The sequence below is a fragment of the Ranitomeya imitator genome, chromosome 3 (genome assembly GCF_032444005.1).
Source record: "Ranitomeya imitator isolate aRanImi1 chromosome 3, aRanImi1.pri, whole genome shotgun sequence".
NCBI lineage: Eukaryota > Metazoa > Chordata > Amphibia > Anura > Dendrobatidae > Ranitomeya > Ranitomeya imitator.
Window position 1 is genome coordinate 445238040 of NC_091284.1, and position 27170 is coordinate 445265209.

Here is a 27170-nt window from a genome sequence, read left to right on the forward strand (position 1 = left end):
CTCGTGTAAGACCTGTTTGTCCACTAGGCCCAGAATCTTTCTCTAGAGCAAGTTGTTCTGCCGATGGGGGTTACTACAAATGTTTGACGTGGATGATGGTGAAACTCTATCCTCAGGCATTCCCTCACTATATTCAGGACCCAGGTGCTGGAGATGTTTTCCCAGGCCTGAGCAAAGAGGGAAAGCCTCCCCCTACTGCTGTTCTGAAGTCATTGTGAGGACTTCTTGGAAGTGTAGGAAAGGATAGCCGAACATGAATCCAGACTCTCTTTTTCCTCTGTCTTCCCACTTCCTTCTTTCTCCCGGAGGACGTCCCCTATTGACTTTTTTTCTCCAAAAGGAAGATCTTCTCTGCTCCACTGAGAACCTGGGAAAGCCCTTCTTCCGGTCACCCTCTTTCTCCAGGATGTCATCCAGCCTTTTACCGAATAAAAACTGACCATGACACGGTAAGAACCATAGCTTGTTCTTTGACTGCAGATCTCCTGGGCAGCCTTTGCGCCATAAGGCCCGTCTTGCCGCGTTTGATAGACTAGCCGACCTGGGTGCCAGTCTCAGAGTCAGCGGATGTATCCGCCAGGAATGCTGCAGCTCTGTAAAATACAGACATGTCTGACCGGATTCTATCTCTTGACACCTTGGACTTAAGCTGCTCCTCCAGCTGCTGTAACCAAATCATTAGGGAAAGCCTTTTTATCTAATGGGTCCCTGCAGGGCCAGCGTCAGCACCGGGGCAAGTGCCGGGGCCCTAGCGAGACGGGGGGCCCATTTTGACAAGTGTGACCAACTTTTTACTATTGATGCTGCCTATACAGCATCAATAGAAAAAAAGATATGTTAAAAATAAAAAAAAATATTGTTCTATTCTCACCTTCCAGCGGCCCCCCCAGCCTTACCCCTCCTCGCGTTCCCAGTGATACCTTGCGAAATGACCCCAGATGACATAGGATCACGCGAGACCAGTACGTCATCACAGGTCATTGCCACAAAGCATCACTGGGAACGGGAGCATCGCTAAGGCATGGGCTGGATCCGCGGGCCGCCAGAAGATGAGCCATTTTATGCTACGTGGCTGTGCTATATACTACTGGGCTGTGTTATATACTACGTGGCTGTGCTATATACTATGTGGGCTGAGCTATATACTATGTGGGCTGTGCTATATACTATGTGGGCTGTGCTATATACTACGTGGCTTTACTATATGCTACGTGGCTGTGCTATAGGCTACGTGGCTGTGCTATAGGCTACGTGGGCTGTGTTATAGGCTACGTGGGCTGTGTTATAGGCTACGTGGGCTGTGTTATAGGCTACGTGGGCTGTGTTATAGGCTACGTGGGCTGTGTTATAGGCTACGTGGGCTGTGTTATAGGCTACGTGGGCTGTGTTATAGGCTACGTGGGCTGTGTTATAGGCTACGTGGGCTGTGTTATAGGCTACGTGGGCTGTGTTATAGGCTACGTGGGCTGTGTTATAGGCTACGTGGGCTGTGTTATAGGCTACGTGGGCTGTGTTATAGGCTACGTGGGCTGTGTTATAGGCTACGTGGGCTGTGTTATAGGCTACGTGGGCTGTGTTATAGGCTACGTGGGCTGTGCTATAGGCTACGTGGGCTGTGCTATATGCTACGTGGGCTGTGCTATATGCTACGTGGGCTGTGCTATATGCTACGTGGGCTGTGCTATATGCTACGTGGCTGAGCTATATACTATGTGACTGCTATATACGTGGCTGTGCTATATGCCACCCATTTTTCACTTTTACAAATGTTCTACATTCACTTTCTAATGTTTACTGTAAAAAGTTTTCCATTAAAAAATTGTCATTCAATGTATGCAGTTTTTTCTTTGCAGCAAGTTTAGCTAACAATAAAATACTTACTGGCAACTGTGGAAGAGGGAGTAGGTCACATAAATTGGCATATAAGGGGTTGATTTATATAAAGCCTTTTCTGTATGGTATTGTATAATTTACAATAGCTATCACTCATGTAAGAAGTGAAATCTGGCATTGTACTATACCTATATTTCTCTGCTGTATCTGTGCATCATGAATCATGGTATGTGTTAAAGGGGGGGGGGGCACTGAGACTCTTGCGCCCGGGGCCCTCGAAAACCTGGAGCCGGCCCTGGGACCCCTGAATCTTCCAAGGGAAACGCTGACCTCTTAGATAATCTGTATACAGTGCCATCGATTCTAGAGACCTTATGCCATGACTCTGCATCCTTCTCTTCAAGGGGATATCTCCTTTTTGAAGATGAGGGCAGGGCACCAGATTTCTCTGGCCTCTTCAACTCTCTATTAAGGAGGGCCTGAATCTTAGCGCTGACCAGAAAGGTACGTTTTTTTCTTTTCCTCTAATCCTCCAAACATGACGTCCTCAAGGGACTTGGCTGCTTTTTCCTCCTTTAGGCCCATAGTTGTCCTAATGGCCTTAAGTAGTCTATCCATGTCCTCCATGGGAAAGCAGTCTGCCCCCTCCCCCCCCCCCCGTGTCACTGTCCGAGGAGGAGGAGGAGCATTGACCCTGTGATTTAGAAGAGTCAGAGTTAGCGGAAAACTCTCTAAGCTTTTTCTTCCCTCTTTCAACAGGGTTTTAAGGGAGCCCTCCACTTCGGATCTAATAACGGATCGAAGGTTTGTTGCGAAATCATGGGTCTCCTTACTAATGGTTCTGTGGATTAAGTTGGAGCAGAGGTCCTTCTGCCAATTCACCACCAGGGGGCCCTTGCTTAGCGCGCACTCCCTGTTCCTCTTATTTATAATATCTTTCCTAGGCCTCTCCTAATGATTTAAACAAATAATAAGGGGCTCGTTAACAACATGATGACATTCATGGAGATCACTGGCCCCCCCCATGTCATTCAAGGGTACCGGACGTGGAGGCTGCGGAGGGACACATAACGTATCCTCTCTGGACACTGAGGATTCCTGGGATGCCCTACTCCTCTAGCTGGGATGGCTGCTGCTCCTGCCACTCCAACGGCTGCCTTCATTGTGTCAACGCTGATGGTGAGCTGTTGGCTGTATTGGATGCTGCTGAAGATTGCTTGGGCCATATTCGCCAGGTCTGGTGATCTGGCTTCAGCAGCCACCTGCTCCGCTACTTGCCCTTTAGAAGGGGTAATCAGTGCAATCTCGTGGGGCCTCCCTTCTGGTTCTGACGGTTGCCCTCCCCCGCAAAAGCCGGCCGGGAACGCTGTCCTATTCCAATCCCGGCTGGCGTCACATAGGGTGCTGCCATCTTGTTTCCAGCGCACCTCTGTGATGTCACTCAGGCACACCCCTACCCAGCATGCCCTGCGCCTGTGACATCGGCAGTACTCGCCGGAAGATGCCCCAGCCGCTCTACCATGCTGAGACCAGCTGGCAGCCGGCCCGGGGAACGCAGCAGAAGGGCAGCGCGGTGGACCGAGCCAGGGCAGAGCTGACTGTGCTGCCCATGTGTGCACAGAGCCCCTGGAGGACCCATGGACAGCGCTTCCAGCCACCCTAAGGCCGATGCCACAGGTACGGGACCTGTTCTTCCAACCTTTTCCTTTCACCCATTACAGGTTACCGTTCATTTTCAGTACGGGAATCCTATCAAGGACAAGAACCCAACTGAAGCGGGGGAGAGGTACTGCCCTTTAATTTCAGTAGGTTCCTGTCCTGGCTGGGCGGATCCCTCTCTCAGGTGTGCCGTAATGGGTGAAGGGAAATTAAAGTTCATTTTCTTCCAGGTGCTGCATTTTCTGTACTGTAGCTGGCACCTTCATAATGCTATTAACCTGCAAATTGTCCCTATATCTTCAGGTTAAGATTTATCGGTAATGACAGGCTCCCTTTAAGAATAATCAATGCAGTTTTAAACTAACAGGAGATATTGTGGGTAAATGCTTTAGAGTAAAATTTAATTCATGAATATAAATGTAGGTCTTGTGCATTCTATAATGGTGGCAAAAACAGGGTGTGTGGAATATGGTGTATAAAGTACTATCCAAACAATCTTAGCAGTGTTTCTGAAAAGAGACAGATTTCGACAGTTAAATCACTCGTAGCTTATCAGCTATTTGGAAAGTATGTGGACTTAGGGACTTTGCCAATGGCTGGAAACAAAGAGAACAAGAAGCAAGTGAGAAGTGGAAACTTTGACCGTGGTGTGGGGGAAGGTATTGATATATCATCATAGGGGTTATTGATCACTATGTATCATGGATATGTCCTCTCATAACGTACATTACACTTCAATAAGGTGGCAAAAACCTGGAGACAGATTCCCTTTAAGGCTCAAAAAGATGAGCAGCATAATGTAGGTCCAGAGACCCCGATTCCAGCGATATGTCACTTGTTGATTGCTGTCATTTTGATCTTTTTTTCAGCGGGAGATTATAACTGCAAGACTAATAAACCTGCTGCTATGTAGTCCTCCATATTCATGAGCTCTGTATAACCCTGGCCTCAACGTTCTGCTCATGCACAGTGTTCACCGAAAGCTGCCAATCAGTGGGGTGGGTGGGATTATACAAAGCTCAGTATTCAGAGAACTGCTAGATCTGCAGCAGATAAAACAGATTTCATCAAAACTGCTGCAAGCACCCCAGTAAGTGATGCATCCCTGGAATACAGGTCTCTGCCCCTACATCATGCATGCTGCTCTGATGGGGTACTGTTATGAATAGGTAATTCAGAACCACAATGGACCTTGAAGTTCAGAGCACACAAAGTGACCTGACAATAAGCAAAAAACATAGGACGAGCTCTGAGACGTGGGAACTCTGCTGACCGCAATCCCTAATCCTATCACACCACACTAGAGGTAGCCGTGGATTGCGCCTAACGCTCCCTATGCAACTCGGCACAGCCTGAGAAACTAGCTAGGCCTGAAGATAGAAAAATAAGCCTACCTTGCCTCAGAGAAATTCCCCAAAGGAAAAGGCAGCCCCCCCCATACAGGTCCTTCTCAAAAAATTAGCATATAGTGTTAAATTTCATTATTTACCATAATGTAATGATTACAATTAAACTTTCATATATTATAGATTCATTATCCACCAACTGAAATTTGTCAGGTCTTTTATTGTTTTAATACTGATGATTTTGGCATACAACTCCTGATAACCCAAAAAACCTGTCTCAATAAATTAGCATATCAAGAAAAGGTTCTCTAAACGACCTATTACCCTAATCTTCTGAATCAACTAATTAACTCTAAACACATGCAAAAGATACCTGAGGCTTTTATAAACTCCCTGCCTGGTTCATTACTCAAAACCCCCATCATGGGTAAGACTAGCGACCTGACAGATGTCAAGAAGGCCATCATTGACACCCTCAAGCAAGAGGGTAAGACCCAGAAAGAAATTTCTCAACAAATAGGCTGTTCCCAGAGTGCTGTATCAAGGCACCTCAATGGTAAGTCTGTTGGAAGGAAACAATGTGGCAGAAAACGCTGTACAACGAGAAGAGGAGACCGGACCCTGAGGAAGATTGTGGAGAAGGACCGATTCCAGACCTTGGGGAACCTGAGGAAGCAGTGGACTGAGTCTGGTGTGGAAACATCCAGAGCCACCGTGCACAGGCGTGTGCAGGAAATGGGCTACAGGTGCCGCATTGCCCAGGTAAAGCCACTTTTGAGCTACAGAGAAGCAGCACTGGACTGTTGCTAAGTGGTCCCAAGTACTTTTTTCTGATGAAAGCAAATTTTGCATGTCATTCGGAAATCAAGGTGCCAGAGTCTGGAGGAAGACTGGGGAGAAGGAAATGCCAAAATGCCTGAAGTCCAGTGTCAAGTACCCACAGTCAGTGATGGTGTGGGGTGCCATGTCAGCTGCTGGTGTTGGTCCACTGTGTTTCATCAAGGGCAGGGTCAATGCAGCTAGCTATCAGGAGATTTTGGAGCACTTCATGCTTCCATCGGCTGAAATGCTTTATGGAGATGAAGATTTCATTTTTCAGCACGACCTGGCACCTGCTCACAGTGCCAAAACCACTGGTAAATGGTTTACTGACCATGGTATTACTGTGCTCAATTGGCCTGCCAACTCTCCTGACCTGAACCCCATAGAGAATCTGTGGGATATTGTGAAGAGAAAGTTGAGAGACGCAAGACCCAACACTCTGGATGAGCTTAAGGCCGCTATTGAAGCATCCTGGGCCTCCATAACATCTCAGCAGTGTCACAGGCTGATTGCCTCCATGCCACGCCGCATTGAAGCAGTCATTTCTGCCAAAGGATTCCCGACCAAGTATTGAGTGCATAACTGAACATTATTATTTGTTGGTTTTTTTGTTTGTTATTAAAAAACACTTTTATTTGATTGGATGGGTGAAATATGCTAATTTATTGAGACAGGTTTTTTGGGTTATCAGGAGTTGTATGCCAAAATCATCAGTATTAAAACAATAAAAGACCTGACAAATTTCAGTTGGTGGATAATGAATCTATAATATATGAAAGTTTAATTGTAATCATTACATTATGGTAAATAATGAAATTTAACACTATATGCTAATTTTTTGAGAAGGACCTGTATAATGACAGAGTAAAGATGAAAGTACAAACACAGATTAAATAGATTTAGCAAAGCGAGGCCCGACTTACTGAATAGACAGAGGATAGGAAAGATAGCTTTGCGGTCAACACAAAAACCTACAAACAACCACGCAGAGGGGCAAAAAGACCCTCCGCACCAACTAACGGTACGGAGGTGCTCCCTCTGCGTCTCAGAGCTTCCAGCAAGCAAGAAAAACAAATGAAAGCAAGCTGGACAGAAAATATAGCAACAAAAGTAACACAAGCAGAACTTAGCTATGCTGAGCAGACAGGCCACAGGAACGATCCAGGAGGAAGCAAGACCAATACTAGAACATTGACTGGAGGCCAGGATCAAAGCACTAGGTGGAGTTAAATAGAGCAGCACCTAACGACTTAACCTCATCACCTGAGGAAGGAAACTCAGAAGCCGCAGTACCACTTGTGACCACAGGAGGGAGCTTGATCACAGAATTCACAACAGTACCCCCCCCCCCTTGAGGAGGGGTCACCGAACCCTCACCAGAGCCCCCAGGCCGACCAGGATGAGCCATATGAAAGGCACGAACAAGAACGGCAGCATGGACATCAGAGGCAAAGACCCAGGAATTATCTTCCTGACCATAACCCTTCCACTTAACCAGATACTGGAGTTTCCGTCTCGAAACACGAGAATCCAAAATCTTCTCCACTATATACTCCAACTCCCCCTCCACCAAAACCGGGGCAGGAGGATCAACAGATGGAACCGTAGGTGCCACGTATCTCCGCAACAATGACCTATGGAATACGTTATGGATGGAAAAAGAATCTGGAAGGGTCAAACGAAAAGACACAGGTTAAGAACCTCAGAAATCCTATATGGACCAATGAAACGAGGCTTAAACTTAGGAGAGGAAACCTTCATAGGAATATAACGAGATGACAGCCAAACCAAATCCCCAACACGAAGTCGGGGACCCACACAGCGTCTGCGATTAGCGAAACGTTGAGCCTTCTCCTGGGACAAGGTCAAATTGTCCACTACATGAGTCCAAATCCGCTGCAACCTGTCCACCACAGTATCCACACCAGGACAGTCCGAAGACTCAACCTGCCCTGAAGAGAAACGAGGATGGAACCCAGAATTGCAGAAAAACGGCGAAACCAAGGTAGCCGAGCTGGCCCGATTATTAAGGGCGAGCTCAGCCAACGGCAAAAAGGACACCCAATCATCCTGATCAGCAGAAACAAAACATCTCAGATATGTTTCCAAGGTCTGATTGGTTCGTTCAGTTTGGCCATTTGTCTGAGGATGGAAAGCCGAGGAAAAAGACAAATCAATGCCCATCCTAGCACAAAATGCTCGCCAAAACCTCAAAACAAACTGGGAACCTCTGTCAGAAACGATGTTCTCTGGAATGCCATGTAAACGAACCACATGCTGGAAGAACAATGGCACCAAATCAGAGGAGGAAGGCAATTTAGACAAGGGTACCAAATGGACCATCTTAGAGAAGCGATCACAAACTACCCAAATGACCGACATTTTTTGAGAGACGGGGAGATCTGAAATAAAATCCATAGAGATATGTGTCCAAGGCCTCTTCGGGACCGGCAAGGGCAAAAGCAACCCACTGGCACGAGAACAGCAGGGCTTAGCCCGAGCACAAATCCCACAGGACTGCACAAAAGAACGCACATTCCGCGACAGAGACGGCCACCAAAAGGATCTAGCCACTAAATCTCTGGTACCAAAGATTCCAGGATGACCAGCCAACACCGAACAATGAACCTCAGAGATAACTTTATTCGTCCACCTATCAGGGACAAACAGTTTCTCCGCTGGGCAACGATCAGGTTTATTAGCCTGAAATTTTTGCAGCACCCGCCGCAAATCAGGGGAGATGGCAGACACAATTACTCCCTCTTCAAGAATACCCGCCGGCTCAGGCAAACCCGGAGAGTTGGGCACAAAACTCCTAGACAGGGCATCCGCCTTCACATTTTTAGAGCCCGGAAGGTACGAAACCACAAAGTCAAAACGGGAGAAAAACAGCGACCAACGAGCCTGTCTAGGATTCAACCGTTTGGCAGACTCGAGATAAGTCAAGTTCTTGTGATCAGTCAAGACCACCACGCGATGCTTAGCTCCTTCAAGCCAATGACGCCACTCCTCGAATGCCCACTTCATGGCCAGCAACTCTCGATTGCCAACATCATAATTTCGCTCAGCAGGCGAAAACTTCCTGGAAAAGAAGGCGCATGGCTTCATCACCGAGCAATCAGCACCTCTTTGCGACAAAACAGCCCCCGCTCCAATTTCAGAAGCATCAACCTCAACCTGGAACGGAAGCGAAACATCTGGTTGACACAACACAGGGGCAGAAGAAAAACGACGCTTTAACTCTTGAAAAGCTTCCACAGCAGCAGAAGACCAATTGACCACATCAGCACTCTTCTTGGTCAAATCGGTCAATGGTTTAGCAATACTAGAGAAATTACAGATGAAGCGACGATAAAAATTAGCAAAGCCAAGGAACTTTTGCAGACTCTTCAGAGATGTCGGCTGAGTCCAATCATGAATGGCCTGGACCTTAACAGGGTCCATCTCGATAGTAGAAGGGGAAAAAATGAACCCCAAAAATGAAACCTTCTGAACACCAAAGAGACACTTTGATCCCTTCACAAACAAAGAATTAGCACGCAGGACCTGGAACACAATTCTGACCTGCTTCACATGAGACTCCCAATCATCCGAGAAGACCAAAATATCATCCAAGTATACAATCAGGAATTTATCCAGGTACTCTCGGAAGATGTCATGCATAAAGGACTGAAATACTGATGGAGCATTGGCAAGCCCGAATGGCATAACTAGGTACTCAAAATGGCCCTCGGGCGTATTAAATGCAGTTTTCCATTCATCGCCCCGTTTAATACGCACAAGATTATATGCACCACGAAGATCTATCTTGGTGAACCAACTAGCCCCCTTAATCAGAGCAAACAAATCAGATAGCAGCGGCAAGGGGTACTGAAATTTGACCGTGATTTTATTTAGAAGGCGGTAATCAATACAAGGTCTCAGCGAACCATCCTTCTTGGCCACAAAAAAGAACCCTGCTCACAATGGCGATGACGACGGGCGAATATGACCCTTCTCTAAAGATTCTTTTACATAACTCCGCATAGCGGCGTGCTCAGGTACAGATAAATTAAACAGTCGACCCTTAGGAAACTTACTACCAGGAATCAACTCGATAGCACAATCACAATCCCTATGCGGAGGTAGGGCATTGGACTTGGGCTCATCGAATACATCCCGGTAATCAGACAAGAACTCTGGGACCTCAGAAGGGGTGGATGATGAGATAGACAGAAATGGAACATCACCATGTACCCCCTGACAACCCCAGCTGGACACAGACATTGATTTCCAATCTAATACTGGGTTATGGACTTGTAGCCATGGCAACCCCAACACGACCACATCATGCAGATTTTGCAACACCAGAAAGCGAATATCCTCCTGGTACGCAGGAGCCATGCACATGGTCAGCTGGGTCCAATACTGAGGCTTATTCTTGGCCAAAGGCGTAGCATCAATTCCTCTCAATGGAATAAGACACTGCAAGGGCTCCAAGACAAACCCACAGCGCCTAGCAAACTCCAAGTCCATCAAATTCAGGGCAGCGCCTGAATCCACAAATGCCATGACAGAATAGGAAGACAAAGAGCAGATCAAAGTAATGGACAAAAGAAATTTCGACTGTACCGTACCAATGGTGGCAGACTTAGCGAACCGCTTAGTGCGCTTAGGACAATCGGAGATAGCATGAGTGGAATCACCACAGTAGAAACACAGCCCATTCTGACGTCTGTGTTCTTGCCTTTCAGCTCTGGTCAAAGTCCTATCGCACTGCATAGGCTCAGGTTTATGCTCAGATAATACCGCCAAATGGTGCACAGATTTACGCTCACGCAAGCGTCGACCGATCTGAATGGCCAAAGACATAGACTCATTCAGACCAGCAGGCATAGGAAATCCCACCATGACATCCTTAAGGGCTTCAGAGAGACCCTTTCAGAAGATTGCTGCCAAAGCACATTCATTCCATTGAGTGAGCACAGACCACTTTCTAAACTTCTGACAATAAATCTCTATCTCATCCTGACCCTGACACAGAGCCAGCAAATCTTTCTCTGCCTGATCCACTGAATTAGGTTCATCGCACAGTAATCCGAGCGCCAGAAAAAACGCATCAATATTACATAATGCAGGATCTCCTGGCGCAAGGGAAAATGCCCAGTCTTGAGGGTCGCCACGTAATAAAGAAATAATGATCTTAACTTGTTGAACTGGGTCACCAGAGGAGCGAGGTTTCAACGCCAGAAACAGTTTGCAATTATTTTTGAAACTCAGAAATTTAGCTCTATCTCCAGAAAACAAATCAGGAATAGGAATTCTTGGTTCTAACATAGAATTCTGAGCCACAAAGTCTTGAATATTTTGTACTCTTGCAGTGAGAAGATCCACACATGAAGACAGACCTTTAATGTCCATCACCACACCTGTGTCCTGAACCACCCAAATGTCTAGGGGAAAAAAAAGGCAAAACACAGTGCAAAGGAAAAAAAATGGTCTCAGAACTTCTTTTTTCCCTCTATTGAGAAGCATAGTACTTTGGGCCTCCAGTACTGTTATGAATAGGTAATTCAGAACCACAATGGACCTAGTGGTTCAGAGCACACAAAGTGACCTGACAATAAGCAAAAAACATAGGACGAGCTCTGAGACGTGGGAACTCTGCTGACCGCAATCCCTAATCCTATCACACCACACTAGAGGTAGCCGTGGATTGCGCCTAACGCTCCCTATGCAACTCGGCACAGCCTGAGAAACTAGCTAGGCCTGAAGATAGAAAAATAAGCCTACCTTGCCTCAGAGAAATTCCCCAAAGGAAAAGGCAGCCCCCCACATATAATGACTGAGAGAAAGAAGAAAGTACAAACACAGAGATGAAATAGATTTAGCAAAGCGAGGCCCGACTTACTGAATAGACAGAGGATAGGAAAGATAGCTTTGCGGTCAACACAAAAACCTACAAACAACCACGCAGAGGGGCAAAAAGACCCTCCGCACCGACTAACGGTACGGAGGTGCTCCCTCTGCGTCTCAGAGCTTCCAGCAAGCAAGAAAAACAAATGAAAGCAAGCTGGACAGAAAATATAGCAACAAAAGTAACACAAGCAGAACTTAGCTATGCTGAGCAGACAGGCCACAGGAACGATCCAGGAGGAAGCAAGACCAATACTAGAACATTGACTGGAGGCCAGGATCAAAGCACTAGGTGGAGTTAAATAGAGCAGCACCTAACGACTTAACCTCATCACCTGAGGAAGGAAACTCAGAAGCCGCAGTACCACTTGTGACCACAGGAGGGAGCTTGATCACAGAATTCACAACAGGGTACCAAACACCTTGTGACAGATTCCCTTTATAACTAAGCTTAAGTCCCACGATCAGGAAATTGCAGCGTGTTTGGTGAACCATGTGGATTTAATCCATCTAATGAATGGCTGTGGGGGAGACTATGCTGCCATTACTAGCATCTCCACTACTGAAGTAGACATGCTGTGGCTCGTAAACCTGCACCGTGGAAGAATTTACACAGCATTAAATAGAAGCACAGTGGACATGAGTTTTCTATAAATCACATCCACTATGCTTCGGATGCAGTGCAGGTCAGCTGTGTCCAAAACACTGCTTATCCTGATCGTGGGCACGTACCCTTAGGCAATGAGACCGATGTTCATCAGCGATCATATTTTCAGTAGTGTTTGGTTAGAGACAGTTTTAACTTTTTTTTTTTTTTTTTGCATATCAGATGTTTTCCCCAAGCTTTCCTTTAAGCAAACATGAAAATCGTACAATACACGAATAGTATCTGACTGTGACTGACTGACTGTCTGATTTTATTTTCACGTACCCATATACTTGCACTGACAAGTTTGATCTCTTATTTGGATCAAAGTCAGACATAATTTTGTGTTTTGATACAGAATTCAGACTGCAAAAAATACACCGACATGTTAAGAAAGTAATACTTTACTGTAAGAGCAGGGAGACTATGGAACTCTCTGCACTCTCTGCCACATGATGTTGTAATGGTTGATTCATTACAAAAGTTCAAGGAGGGCCTGGATGCCTTTCTCGAAAAATATAATATTACATGTTATGGTTACTAAATTCAGTGATGGAACTTTGATCCAGGAAACTACTGCATTCTGATTGCCATATTTGGAGTCTTGAAGGATATACTCTTCTAATAAGGAGGTATTTGTGTCTACCCAATTGCAGTTTTCCCTTTCTCGTCTTGATCCAGTTAGGGTATAGGTTGAACTCGATGGTCTTATGTGTCCCTTCAACACTGAAACTATGTTAACAGCCCCAGAGACCAGAGAGTACTAGTTCAATCTAAAAAATACTGACATTTGAACGGGCCCTTAGAACCTCATGCATATAAATGTCTTAAGGGAGTCTGTTACCCCTGAAATGCAGACTAAACTACAAAAAGTTAGAGTTGACTTATCCCCTATAAAGATCATATTAGCACAAGTCATTTCACTGCAGTAATTTCTTGAAAGAGCTTTATATTCCATATGCAAATGAGGGGGCTTTGGGGCAATCTTAGTGTGGCCAAGATCTTGGTGCAATGTTACGTGGCCTTCAATTAGTATTTTGAGCAGTTCCATGACTCGGACATCACATGCTACCTGAACCCTAACTGTGGCCACTGTGTGTGCACACTGACAATGAAGGAGTCAGGGGCGTGCACACAATACGGGGCTGGCCCCCTTTTCATCACTGCTTCCCACTACACAGATTCACCCTGAAGTGTAGTGAGCAACTTCAGAGAGGATCAGATACTTGCTCCTGCTATGTTCAGTGCATCATTGAATAGGTCAATATAAGAGCTGACATTGGACTATTCTCTCGGCGCCAAAAGAGATGGAGCAAATAGTGAGAGCCCTGGTGGCCGAACCAGAGGTGGAGGAACTGGAAGCCACGGAGATCCTAACTTTGCTGTCATCTAGAACAGTGTTTCCCAAACATATCATGTTTTCAGAACTTCCTTAGTATTGCACATGTGATGGAATTATTATTAAAGGTATCAGAAACTGCCAAAGGTTCTCTCACCTGTTCAATACTAAGGAAATTCTGAAAACATGATGCGTTGAGGGACCGTGAGGATGGGGTTTGGAAAACAATGAGCTAGAAGACGAGGGCCTGTTGGAGATCACGTCTCTAGTAGTCACCAGAGAAGAGGATCCACCCGACTGGAGTGCTAACTAGGGCGCATCACGTGCGCTAACTTCTCTCTTTTTCCTAATGATGGCTAATCTTAACATCTTTTCCATCAATGTTTGGAGTATCAGGGACAAGTCCAGATGTCAGACTGCTTACGCCTATCTTACTGTTCAGTTGTGTGATGTTTATATGTTGCAGGAATGTGCTCTTCGCTCCCCTAGGTCTTTCAACCATCTGGCTAGGGAGTGGTCCCACGGTCCGTCCTACTGGTCTGGCAGAGGTGACTGGAGGTGTCACTATTCTGATCAGGTGCTTTCATGCTTGATTTTGTTCAGGAGCTAGTCTTCGGCAGGTTACTGGTCAGATACAACACCTGGGCAGGGGAAACTGTAAGCTACGTCAACGTGTACGCTTCTCCTGTGAAGAATGAGCACCTGGAGCTCCTCCTGGCCCTGCGACCTCTGCTTGCCACCACCAGGATCGTAGTGCTGGCCAAGGATTTCAAATGCTCGAGTAAGAAGGATGGATGTAGTTCAGGCATGTCTACCAAGTTGGATGTCGCATCCAAGCTGCTCTTCGAGAAAAAGGAGAGGCCTCTCTCGTGGATGTTATGGGTTAAATGGGGAGAGGCTCTACAAGCTATTTTTGGAGCCAACCCGATGGCTGGCTGTGCTCCAGGACTGACTTTGTCTTCACCTCTCAGGCAGTCAGATACAGTAGGCACTCTATGGTTGCCTGTCATTTCTCTTAGCCATTCACTTTCAAGGTGTCCTAGGCCATCATTTTCTCTCTGGCCCTGGCAGCTGAATTGTTCTCTGCTGGCACAGGCTGAAATCATCAAGGAGCTGCCAACGTTGCGGTCCTGGAAGCGGAGCTTACAAACCGTTTGACTGTTGGGAGTATGTTAAATTTGAGCTTCAATGTTTCTTTCAGGCCAAGAGTCAACAGGCAAGTGAGAAGAGGTACTTCTGGAGGACTGTCGTGCAAGCTGCGGTCGCTGCAGGACCTTCTTCACTGCGGTTGATACTTGTAAGGAGTTGGAGGAAACCAATAAAAGCCTGAAAAGTCACGAAGGAGGAATCATCTTCCCTTCCAAAGTGGAGAACTTTGAGAAGGGTGAGAAACGTAATTTATTCTTTTTCAGGAAACTCAGTGACAGCCACACGCCACTGGAAGAACTGCAAGACGAGAGAGGAAACATACGATGTGGGTCGGCAGCGTTATCTACAGCGACTTCTACTCTCGCAAGACTACCGACCTCTAAATGTTCCCGTCAGGTATATCTAACCATTTTGACCCTGCAGACCCTTCTGGCGGTAGGTGAATTGCTTAATCTGTTAAGACCGGTAGGACCCCGGGCAGTGGCAGTCTTCCAACAGAGCTCCATGTAGCGCTGTGAGACCTAATGTGTCTGGATCTGTTGTAACCGTACGAGGAGATGGTGGTGAAGGCCTGAATGCCTCAGTTTTGGAGTTTTCTTCAGATCGTGGACTACAGGATCCGGACTAAAACGATGGCGAACAGACTGTAGACGGTCATAGCACCAATCATCCATCCGGACCAGACCTGTGGTATCTCCGCATGTCGCATCGCAGACAGCCTCGCTCTCCTACGGGACACAGTCGTGTACATCAAGGCCCGCTGTGGACACGTGGCCCTAGTCTCCCTGGATTAGGAAAAGTTTTTCAACTGTGATTCCCATAAGTTCATTTGCAAGGGGGTGCACAGGTTAGGTTGTGGTAACATGTTTTGTTCATATATCTGACTGATGTGCCTCGATACTCACAGCATGTTGTTGGTGAAAAGCTAGAAGACTGACCCCTTCCGGTCCTCTCTGGAGTCAGACAAAGCAGCCCTCTCTCACCTCTTGTTTATTATAGAACATTTTGCAGAGGCTATGTGGCAGAATTGAGAGATCGCTTTACCGGTACGAAACAAGGTCAAGTGCTCTCTTTACATGGATGACGTGACCGTTATCTGCGTTGACCGGAGCTCATTCAACACCCTTGTCCCAACGTGTAACATGCACCTTTGAAAAAGCTTATCTTGAGGGGAAGCATGTCCATAACCTGCTCAGACACTATTCCATCTTGAACGGTCAGGGTATGTGCACACGTCCGGATTTTTAGCGTTTTTTTGCGGAATTTCCTGATAAAAACGCTATAAAATCGCTAAAAAAACGCAAACATTATGCATCCTATCATTTAGAATGCATTCTGCATTTTTTGTGCATATGTTTGCGTTTTTTTCCGCAAAAAAAACGAGCATGTTCATTATTTTTGTGGATTTTTTGCGGATTTCCCATCAAATTGGAGTGTCTGGAAAAAAACGCCAAAAATCCGCGCAAAAAACGCGTCAAAAACACGCAAATTCCGTGCAACAAAAGCACGCGGATTTCTGGCAGAAATCTCCGGATTTTGTCAGGAAAAAATCTTGACGTGTGCACATACCCTCAGGATGACTCTAATCTAATATGATATGTAAGAATGATGTAATATGTATACCGGGCTACAGTACAGTACACTGTTACCCCTTTTGATGAATGCCTGTAAATAAAGATTTTATTCAAAGATTGGACCATTTTGTGTATGCAATGAAGACAGTAAGGGAACAATACTGGTCTTTCTAGCTCTTTGAAGCTGCTCGCTACAATTCTGGCTGTAGCAAGTGGCGGCCACTAACAGGAGGCAATGATGAAAGGGGGACCCGCCCCCTACTGAGTTTGCACTGCTGACTCCTTCATAGTTAGAATGCACACCTAGTGCTGTGGTTAGTGTTCGGGCAGCGCTCATTCCGGCCAAGCATGCACTGTCATACTAGTCAGGGAACTACTTACAACTATTTACAACAGTGAAATGTATACTGTTAATATGATTTTTATATTGACTAAGTCAAGATAGGCATTATGGAGAATTAAATACACATATTGGAAGCCATAATTATCTAGAATCTAATAGTTGTACAGCTCACGGATTTAAAAAATTGCTGTTTTATATTAAGGACTCATTATCTATACATTATATACCGTATATACTGGTATATAAGCAGAGTTTTTCAGCACATTTTTGTGTGCTGAAAACGCCCCCCTTGGCTTATTCACGAGTCACTGTGCCAGAAGACGGCGGGAAGGGGGAGCGGCGTTGCAGCGGGCCACAGGAGGCATGAGCCGACGGCTGCAGCTAAAGCCTTTGCCCGTTGCTAAAAAGAAATGAATATTCACTGCACTGGTAATGAATATTAATTTCTCTTATAGCGCGTACAGTTATAGGAGCAGCCGCCAGGCTATCACGGGTGCCTGCTCATTAAGGTAATGAATATTCATCTCTCTCCACTCCCATAGGTATGGAGAGAGGTGAATATTCATTCCCTTAATGAGCGGGGACACATGACCGCTTGGCCACATGAGCTGCTGGCACTTGAACAAGATGCTGCGAGGCTGCACAGGGAACGTAAGTAGGATGGGGTTTTTCTTGTTTGCTTTTATGCTTTTCTCATGGGGAATGAGGACCACGCATGCAAGGACAGGGATGAGGATGCAAGCATGCAAGGATGGGTATAAGGAGCCATGCAGACAAGGATGGGAATAAGGAGCCATGCAGACATGATGGGAATAAGAGCCATGTAGACAAGGATGGGGATAAGGAGCCATGCAGACAAGGATGGGAATAAGGAGCCATGCAGACAAGGATGGGAATAAGGAGCCACGAAGACAAGGATGGGGATGAGGGAACAATGCATATTTGGCTTATACTTGAGTCAATAAGTTTTCCCAGTTTTTTTTTTGAGGCAAAATTAGGTGCCTTGGCTTATACTCGGGTTGGCTTATACACAAGTGTATACGGTATGTTATAAAGGGTTAGGCCGGGGTCACACGTGCGAGTGTGATGCGAGAAACTCGCGAGAGCTCTTGCATCAATACCCGGCACTGCCGCCAGCACTCGGGATCGGAGCATGCAGCCGCACAATCCAGTCCCAAGTGCCTGCGGCAGTGCTGGGTATTGATGAGAGAGCTTCTCGCATCACACTCGCAAGTGTGACCCCAGCCTTAATCTCATATTAGCAAGTTAAGTGTTTTGTCTTTCCAAGTTTCGATTAGTTTTTTTATATCTTGGCCAGTATCCTGCTGTTCCTGATGCCTAAGATAGGCTTCATCTAACAACTGCAATTTTTGATGTATGTAGCCCCATTTGGCAATTATTATGACTGTTGAAAATAAGTTATTACAAATAATATTTTTCAAATCGCATAATGTCCTGTTTTAAAAATGCAAATCCGAATCACTTTCATGCCTTCTTAAAAAAAAAAAAAAAAAGCCAGCACACCAAATTCAGTTAATGTGCAGCAGACTTTATTCGGTCCATAGGACAAGGTTTCCGATTAAAGGAGTTGTCTGAAAATAATAAATGGAGGTATACTCGCCCTCCAGCACTCTGTGGATCCAGCCTGGCCCATTCTAGAAGTCTCTGCCTGTTCTGGAAGCAGTGCCTGTCCTGTTAGGAAGCCAACTCAGGCTGCAGTGGTCCGGTAACATCCGAACGGGGAAAGCACTGCATCAAGAGCTGACAGACCTCTGGAACAGCCCGGGCTGAATCTGCTGGGGTGCAGGAAGGTGACTATGCATCGATGTATTATGTGGATTTTGTGTGCCACTTTTTTTTTTTCTTTTTTTTAAAGAAAGTATTCATGAAGACCTTGATCCTTTGTACTGGGGATGTTGCCCCCACTCCAAGTATTAATGTTGGGTAGTGCAGCTTCACTTTTTCTGTACTTTTTTTTTTTAGCTTTTATTGTTATTATTATTTTAATGATTTTCTTTTTGCTCAGACATATATGATGTTTTTTGCATGGGCATATACAAGATCTATTAGTACTTTGCAAAACAAATATATGCAATTATGCAACTTTCATAAAATGTGAGATTAAGATTTCAGATTAGTTACTCATGCAATGTTTTTCTTTTTTTATTGCAATCAATGATTTTCATTCCCATTTAAAGATACCAAAATGCCTAAATTGGAAAATTGCTCTATGACTGTAAAAACAAATTTCAGATAAACATTCTAATACCCTCACTCATAAAGAGAAATGAAGACTGGGGTCGAGTATACCCCAGTATATTACAGTACATAGATTGTGCAATTTGACATCAGGACATTCAAGGCACTTTTAGCATATTTTCTATTAGCGATAAGAGGTTCACAGGCTATTTCTGGCTTTTTTGAAACATTCATATGTTCTAAAACTTGTGTAGGTAGCAGTCTTAATCTATACTTCCTAGGAGTAAACCAGCAAATTTAATAAGAGACACACACACCGCTTAATAAATTTGATCATAGGAGTAAACCAGCAAATTTATTAAGAGACACACACACCGCTTAATAAATTTGGTCATAGGAGTAAACCAGCAAATTTATTAAGAGACACACACACACCGCTTAATAAATTTGTTTCAAAAAGTGAAATCACACCCACGTCCAAGTAGATATAGATTTGCACCAAATTGTGGTCTATACAGCCCACTTTTGAAAAGTGTCTGGAGGTGAGAAAAGGAATGTGAATTATTTAGCAAATATGATTTACGCCATCATGTGTGACTTTCTATCATCACACAACTGGTGCAGATCATTTCTCCCAAAGGCGGTTTAGGCAGTCCACAAGCAAGTCTATGGCAGCTCCTTTTGTAAAAATATTGAGTGTAACAGGTGGAAAGTTTATACAGTAGGTTTGTGTAGATACCCTGTGCTATTGGCCAGCTTCCAGTATCTGTCCCGCAGGATAAAAGCGGATGATTTGGGTTGTCTCTGACGGGTGAAGATTCCTTTCTTGTTCCCCACAACTCTTGTAACGGCTGCATTGGGAAAATGAATATTGAATGTAAATAATATATAAGTAACTGGCTCATGATAGATAGATAGATAGACAGGACTTACTCTGCGCTGTCATGAAGTCTGCAAAGTTCCATATCAGTTCTCCAATTACACATTTCGTCCTCTTTTCATCCAGTACAGAGTGATAATGTTTTAATACTAATGCCTGATATTCCTCTGTAAACATTAATGGGGGGTCCTGAAATCCAAAGACAGCGTATTCATGTGTAAAGCACTGGAAATAAGAACCTACAGTATTCAGTTAGATTCCAACATACATAGCCCACATTATATATAAAAACTAGTGATGAGCGAGTGTACTCGTTACTCGGGTTTCCCAGAGCACGCTCGTGTGATCTCCAGGTATTTTGGCGCGCTCGGAGGTAGTTTTCATCGCTGCAGCTGCATGATTTGCGGCTGCTAGACAGGCTGAATACATGTGGGGAATACCTAAAAACAGACATTCCTCACATGTATTCAGCCTGGCTAGCAGCCGTAAATCATGCAGCTGAGGGACAAAAACTAAATGTCCGAGCACTACAAAATACTCGGAGATCACCCGAGCGTGCTCGGGAAAACCAGAGTAATGAGTACACTCGCTCATCACGAATAAAAATGTATAGTATTTGAGTTCCTCTATGTAAATCAGCAACATAATTTAACATGGTTAATTTTTAGTTTTGTTGTGAGCATCAGCAGGGACCGATAAATCATCAGGGTCCAATGTGTGGACATCATTGGGATCCCACTGTTTCAACCTTAACATTTTTGGTTAGATTTTACTTCTGTGACTACATGTCCTAAGAACTGTCCCCCACGAAACACACAACTAACACACAACTCTACAGCGTGTGAGCCAGCGGTTGCGAAAAGGTTACGGCCGGTCAGGCGTCGATTGATGATGGCTAATGTCATCAGTGTCACCTGCTCTCGCTGATAGCAGCAAGAGCAGGCGATGCTGATGAGAGTATTCTCCAGCCACCACCTGTGCATAGTGATAATACCAATATGTCTGCAAAATAAATAGCTGTTAGACACTTCAGATAATATACATCAAAAAATGGCTATTAGTGGCATAGTTGCCACCAGACAAGAAGAGATTCCAACAAAAGTAGAATAAAAGTCAATTTTTATTAATGAACAATTAAAATAAAAAGTAGATGAATAAAAAAAGAAAGGGCTAAAAACCTCCAAATGTGGAGGGAGAGACACAAAAAAATTCATGAGTACCAGAGTGGGAATAATAATATCAGCCCAAAAATCCCTGAAAAAAAATCTATATAGAAGAGGCCAAGCAACTACAATATACCACTAGAGGAATATAGAGGTCTATGAATTGTTCCTGTAAAGAACAATAATCAAAATGCAGGAGTTAATACAATGATTGGGTATATAGCAACATAATCACAATTCTCTGGAAGCTGTATGGCAATTAATGCACCACAATATCTAATGTGTCAATAAATAACATGCCATGTATAAATAGTAAAGAAAAAGAGCGCAAAATATAGAGCACACAAAGCAATAATAGAAAGAGGCTTTATTACAAAAACAATGCCACGACAGGCAAAAAAATGCAATTAAAAACAATTAAAATCATGATGGAGCGACATGCAAGACAATGAAAGGCAAGTGAAATAAGAAATGTGCAAAATTACAAAAATCTTAAAAAATTACCATATATATACTCGAGTATAAGCCGACCCCCCTAATTTTGCAACAAAAAACTGGGAAAACTTATGGACTCGAGTATAAGCCTAGGGTGGGAAATGCAGCAGCTACCGGTAAATGTCAAAAATAAAAATAGATACCAATAAAAGTAAAATTAATTGAGACATCAGTAGGCTAAGTGTTTTTGAATATCCATATTGAATATATTGAATCAGGAGCCCCATATAATGCTCCATACAGTTCTTTATGGCCCCATAGATGCCCCATATAACATTGTGCCACATGTAATGTTGCTGCACTAAAAAAAAAAAAAATGAGATACTCGCCTCTCGTCGCTGCCTGCTGCTCCTCAGCTTCCCGTCTCTCCGCAGTCCGCACTGACTGTTCAGGCAGAGGGCGGCGCGCACACTAATATGTCATCGTGCCCTCTGACCTGAACAGTCAGTGCAGAGGACGCGGAAGACGGAGCGTCGGTGGAACGCGGAAAGGTGAATATGAAATACTCACCTGCTCCTGACGCGGTCCCTGCATGTCCCCACGGTCTCTGGGCGCAGCAGCTTCTTCCTGTAGTGAGAGGTCACATGGTACCGCTCATTACAGTAATGAATATGCGGCTCCACCCCTATAGGAGTGGAGTCCATATTCATTACTTTAGTGAGTGGTACCAGTGACCGCTAAACAGGGAAAGAAGCTGCCGCGCCCGAAGACCATGGGACATGCAGGGATCGCGTCAGGAGCAGGTGAGTATTTGACAGTCGTTGCTCCCCCTCACCCGCCGACCATGACTCGAGTATAAGCCAAGAGGGGCACTTTCAGCCCATTTTTTTGGGCTGAAAATCTCGGCTTATACTCGAGTATATACGGTATTATAAAGGCAGTCAATATTGTGACTACATGATAGATCTGGTATAAAAGAGGCAATGAAAGGATTTCCAGGGAGAATGATGTCAAATGTCCATGGCTGAGAAAAAAAAAAATATATATACAGTGGGGCAAAAAAGTATTTAGTCAGTCAGCAATAGTGCAAGTTCCACCACTTAAAAAGATGAGAGGCGTCTGTAATTTACATCATAGGTAGACCTCAACTATGGGAGACAAACTGAGAAAAAAAAATCCAGAAAATCACATTGTCTGTTTTTTTATCATTTTTTTTGCATTTTATGGTGGAAAATAAGTATTTGGTCAGAAACAAACAATCAAGATTTCTGGCTCTCACAGACCTGTAACTTCTTCTGTAAGAGTCTCCTCTTTCCTCCACTCATTACCTGTAGTAATGGCACCTGTTTAAACTTGTTATCAGTATAAAAAGACACCTGTGCACACCCTCAAACAGTCTGACTCCAAATTCCACTATGGTGAAGACCAAAGAGCTGTCAAAGGACACCAGAAACAAAATTGTAGCCCTGCACCAGGCTGGGAAGACTGAATCTGCAATAGCCAACCAGCTTGGAGTGAAGAAATCAACAGTGGGAGCAATAATTAGAAAATGGAAGACATACAAGACCACTGATAATCTCCCTCGATCTGGGGCTCCACGCAAAATCCCACCCCGTGGGGTCAGAATGATCACAAGAACGGTGAGCAAAAATCCCAGAACCACGCAGGGGGACCTAGTGAATGAACTGCAGAGAGCTGGGACCAATGTAACAAGGCCTACCATGAGTAACACACTACGCCACCATGGACTCAGATCCTGCAGTGCCAGACGTGTCTCACTGCTTAAGCCAGTACATGTCCGGTCCCGTTTGAAGTTTGCTAGAGAGCATTTGGATGATCCAGAGGAGTTTTGGGAGAATGTCCTATGGTCTGATGAAACCAAACTGGAACTGTTTGGTAGAAACACAACTTGTCGTGTTTGGAGGAAAAAGAATACTGAGTTGCATCCATCAAACACCATACCTACTGTAAAGCATGGTGGTGGAAACATCATGCTTTGGGGCTGTTTCTCTGCAAAGGGGCCAGGACGACTGATCCGGGTACATGAAAGAATGAATGGGGCCATGTATCGTGAGATTTTGAGTGCAAACCTCCTTCCATCAGCAAGGGCATTGAAGATGAAACGTGGCTGGGTCTTTCAACATGACAATGATCCAAAGCACACCGCCAGGGCAACGAAGGAGTGGCTTCGTAAGAAGCATTTCAAGGTCCTGGAGTGGCCTAGCCAGTCTCCAGATCTCAACCCTATAGAAAACCTTTGGAGGGAGTTGAAAGTCCATGTTGCCAAGCGAAAAGCCAAAAACATCACTGCTCTAGAGGAGATCTGCAGGGAGGAATGGGCCAACATACCAACAACAGTGTGTGGCAACCTTGTGAAGACTTACGGAAAACGTTTGACCTCTGTCATTGCCAACGAAGGATATATTACAAAGTATTGAGATGAAATTTTGTTTCTGACCAAATACTTATTTTCCACCATAATATGCAAATAAAATGTTAAAAAAACAGACAATGTGATTTTCTGGATTTTTTTTTCTCAGTTTGTCTCACATAGTTGAGGTCTACCTATGATGTAAATTACAGACGCCTCTCATCCTTTTAAGTGGTGGAACTTGCACTATTGCTGACTGACTAAATACTTTTTTGCCCCACTGTATATATTGGCTGTCTAACAGGCTATGTGATATAATAATGAAATGTTCAAATAACTGTCACCAAGTTTCTCAACAATATCAACTACCCCACTTGCCAATGCACCAGGGCAAGTGGGAAGAGCCAGGCAAAGAGCCAAAGTTGATGAACTAATGGATGCACATTTGCGGGGGCTGCTGCTATTTTTAGGATGGGGGATGACCTTCCAAGCGTGAGAATACTAAACCCCAGCTGTCTGCTTTACCTGCGCTTGTTATCAAAAATAGAGAGGACCCCGCATGTTTTTTTAATGTATTTATTTATCAAATACTTATTTTCCCCAGTGTGCATAAGTGGTGTGGACAGGGATAGCTTTCTGAGCCATCCCTTGGAAGTAATAAGATACTTACACTATGGAAGCCTGGTATAGTATCTGCGCCATATTCGGTCTGTATGATAGGTTTCTGGTATTTGTCATACCAGTTGTCAAATTGGTTATTTAGCTGGAGCTGAATTACTTCCAGATGACCAGGGTCATGGTACCAGGAGAAATAGCTATTGACACAGATCACATCCACATATGGAGCCTAGACACATATAAATGTACAACAAAAACATCATGTTATTTTGCACTGTGGCGAAACATCGGGCAGAAATTCTATAAAATGCATTTGGATTTTCCTGGTCATTCTGGCATTTCAGGGGACCATTGTGATAAAATGTGGATAACTCACATACTGTATCTGTTCATTTTACAGAAGGGCTGCTGGACATACAGAAAATAACCTAAAGACATCTCAGACTGCCCACCACTACATGGACAAAAGTACTGGAACACACCTCGATCATTAAATGCAGGTTTATCATTCAGCCCCTAGCCATGCAGTCTGCTGTTACAGCTATTTGTTTTCAAATATTTTATTGATTTATATTATAATAAGAAAAGGTAAGGCGAGAATTGGGCAACAAAAAAAAAATGGGAAATTTGTGGAGGGAATGAATATATGGGGGAATAATAAAGAAAACAACAAACTGATTATACAATTAACATTAAACCAGTTTACAGATATTGTGAAAGATTAGCTCGTTCTAATAAGCTCACTGAATTTGAGCAGGGTACCGTAATAAACGCCACTGTTGTAACAAGTCAGTTCCTGAAACTTCTTCCCTCCCAAATATCATCGAGTCCTGAGGAGAATAGTGCTTGGGTTTCAAGCAGCTGCACACAAGCCTTACATCACCAAGCACAATGCCAAGCATCACATGCAGTGGTGTAAAGAGTATCACTACTGGACTCTGGAGCAGCGGAAATGTGTTCTCGGTCTGGCGAATGAGTCTCGGTTTGACAAATACAAGGAGACCATTGCCTGTCCGACTGTAGTGTGACAAGTGTAAAGTATGGTGGAGGGTAATAATACTGTGAGGTTGTTTTCCATGGATTGGCCTAGGCCCTTTAGTTCCAGTAAAAGGAAACCTCAATGCTTCAAGCATACCAGAACATTTTGGACAATTGCATACTTGTAACTTTCAAGGAACAGGTTGGGGAAGGCTCTTTTCTGCTTCTGCATAACTGTGCTCCAGTGCACAAACAAGGTCCATAAAGAAATGGTTGGGACACTTTGGTATAGAAAACCGCACAGAGCCCTGACCTCTACTGCATTGTTCACCTTGGGGCAGAACTAGAATAGAGATTGTGCACCAGGGACTCTCATCAGTGTCTGACCTCACAAATGCTGTTTTGGATGAATGAGCAAACATTTCCAAAACACACAAATGTAGTAGATAGCCTTCCCAGAAGAGGGGAAGCCATACTACCCGCAAAGAGAGGACCAGATCCATATTAAATAAAATCTGTCACCAGGTTTTTGCTACCTCATACGAGAGCAGCAAAATGAAGGAAAAGAAACCCGGATTCCAATGATGTATCACTTTGTTTACCGGGTGCTGTAGTTGTGACAGCGTTTTTAGATGAAGCAGAGCTCAGAAAGCTGACCTGTCCACACCACTGATTAACAGCTTACTGTCACTATACAATGTGCACAGAAAGCTGCTAATTACTGCTGGGGGCATGGTTCATCTAGGAGACACACCAGATATATTACAGGCAGTGATAATGTTCTGCTGATAAAACGTTCATTGTATTGAAACAACAGTACACAGCCTAGTAAGTAACATTGCTGAAATCATTGTCTCTGCCCCTCTCTCATCCTGCTATCAGATTACATAGCAAAAACCTGCAGAAAGACTCCCTTTAATAACTACGAATTTAGAATGGGATGTCATAAATGAGCCTGTAGGTTTAAAGGGAAAGGATCACAGGTTTTTCCACTGCGGGTTTTAATTGTTTTGCAGCACACCAGAGTGCTGTAGAAAAGCTTCCAATCCAGTCTGCAGATCCTAATAAAATACAGGCAGGGCGGTCCGATGAGTCTGTCGGTCTTGATCTCTTCTAGCAACTGCCATCCTCCTTCCCTGGTTTATGTGGATGATGCGTCCTACGTCATCCACTCAGTGTTCTCCATCGCAGGTGCATTTCTATGTGGCCTGCAGAGGGCAAAGTAAAGTACTGTAGTGTGCATGCGCCAGCTTAACTACTGATTCATCTTTGTCCTTTCCTGGCACATGCGCAATAAAGTACCTTGCTCTCCTTTGGCAGGGCAGATAGTAGTGCAGGAGAGCTACAGAGGACACTGTGGATGACGTAGGACGCGTCACCCACAAGAATCGGAGAAGTAGGACGGCAATCGCACAAAGCGAGGAGGAGCCGGGTCAAGACCTCGACATCGGTAAGTATGATAAAAGTTCCCTTTTGAGATCTGCAGACTGGATTGGGTACTTTTTTTTTTTTTTTTTTACAGCATTCCAGTATGCTGTATTAAAGGACCTAAGGTGGTGGCCATACATCATATGGGGAAAACCTAGTTCCATTTAATTTGTAGGGTATCCCAGTACTTTTATCCATACAATTTATCTGACTTTTTTAATTTAATCTCGCCATCACCACTGTAAATTCTGTAAATTGTGATTAAGTTAAAACTACTTACTCCTTGGTCCCTCTCAAAGTTTGCATTGCTGACATAAGTTACTGGTCTAGTGCTGTCCAAATCCTTAGTGTGAGCAATGATTGTCCTGTGGAAGTAAAAAAAAATTAAAAAAAATAACAATAATTGTTTATCAAAATATAAGCTTGGTGATATTAACGAAGTTAGTACTCATCGTAAAATCTGTTTCTCAGAGTCTTCATTGGGATACGCAG

The 27170-nt window shown here is 44.4% G+C and overlaps 1 protein-coding gene across 2 annotated transcripts in view; it reads right to left on the reverse strand.

The window, feature by feature from the left end:
• The window catches only part of GUSB (glucuronidase beta), a 92396-nt gene that overhangs the window by 8059 nt on the left and 57167 nt on the right, over positions 1-27170 (reverse strand). Inside the window, exons 9-12 of one of the 2 annotated variants that reach the window (XM_069757374.1) lie at positions 26959-27043; positions 24325-24501; positions 19739-19874; positions 19545-19656 (exon numbers count right to left, since the gene is read on the reverse strand). In XM_069757374.1, coding sequence (XP_069613475.1) covers positions 19545-19656; positions 19739-19874; positions 24325-24501; positions 26959-27043 — 510 coding nt within the window. Of the gene's footprint in view, positions 1-18744; positions 19657-19738; positions 19875-24324; positions 24502-26958; positions 27044-27170 lie in introns of those variants that run through there. The other variant, XM_069757373.1, reaches the window with a different exon arrangement.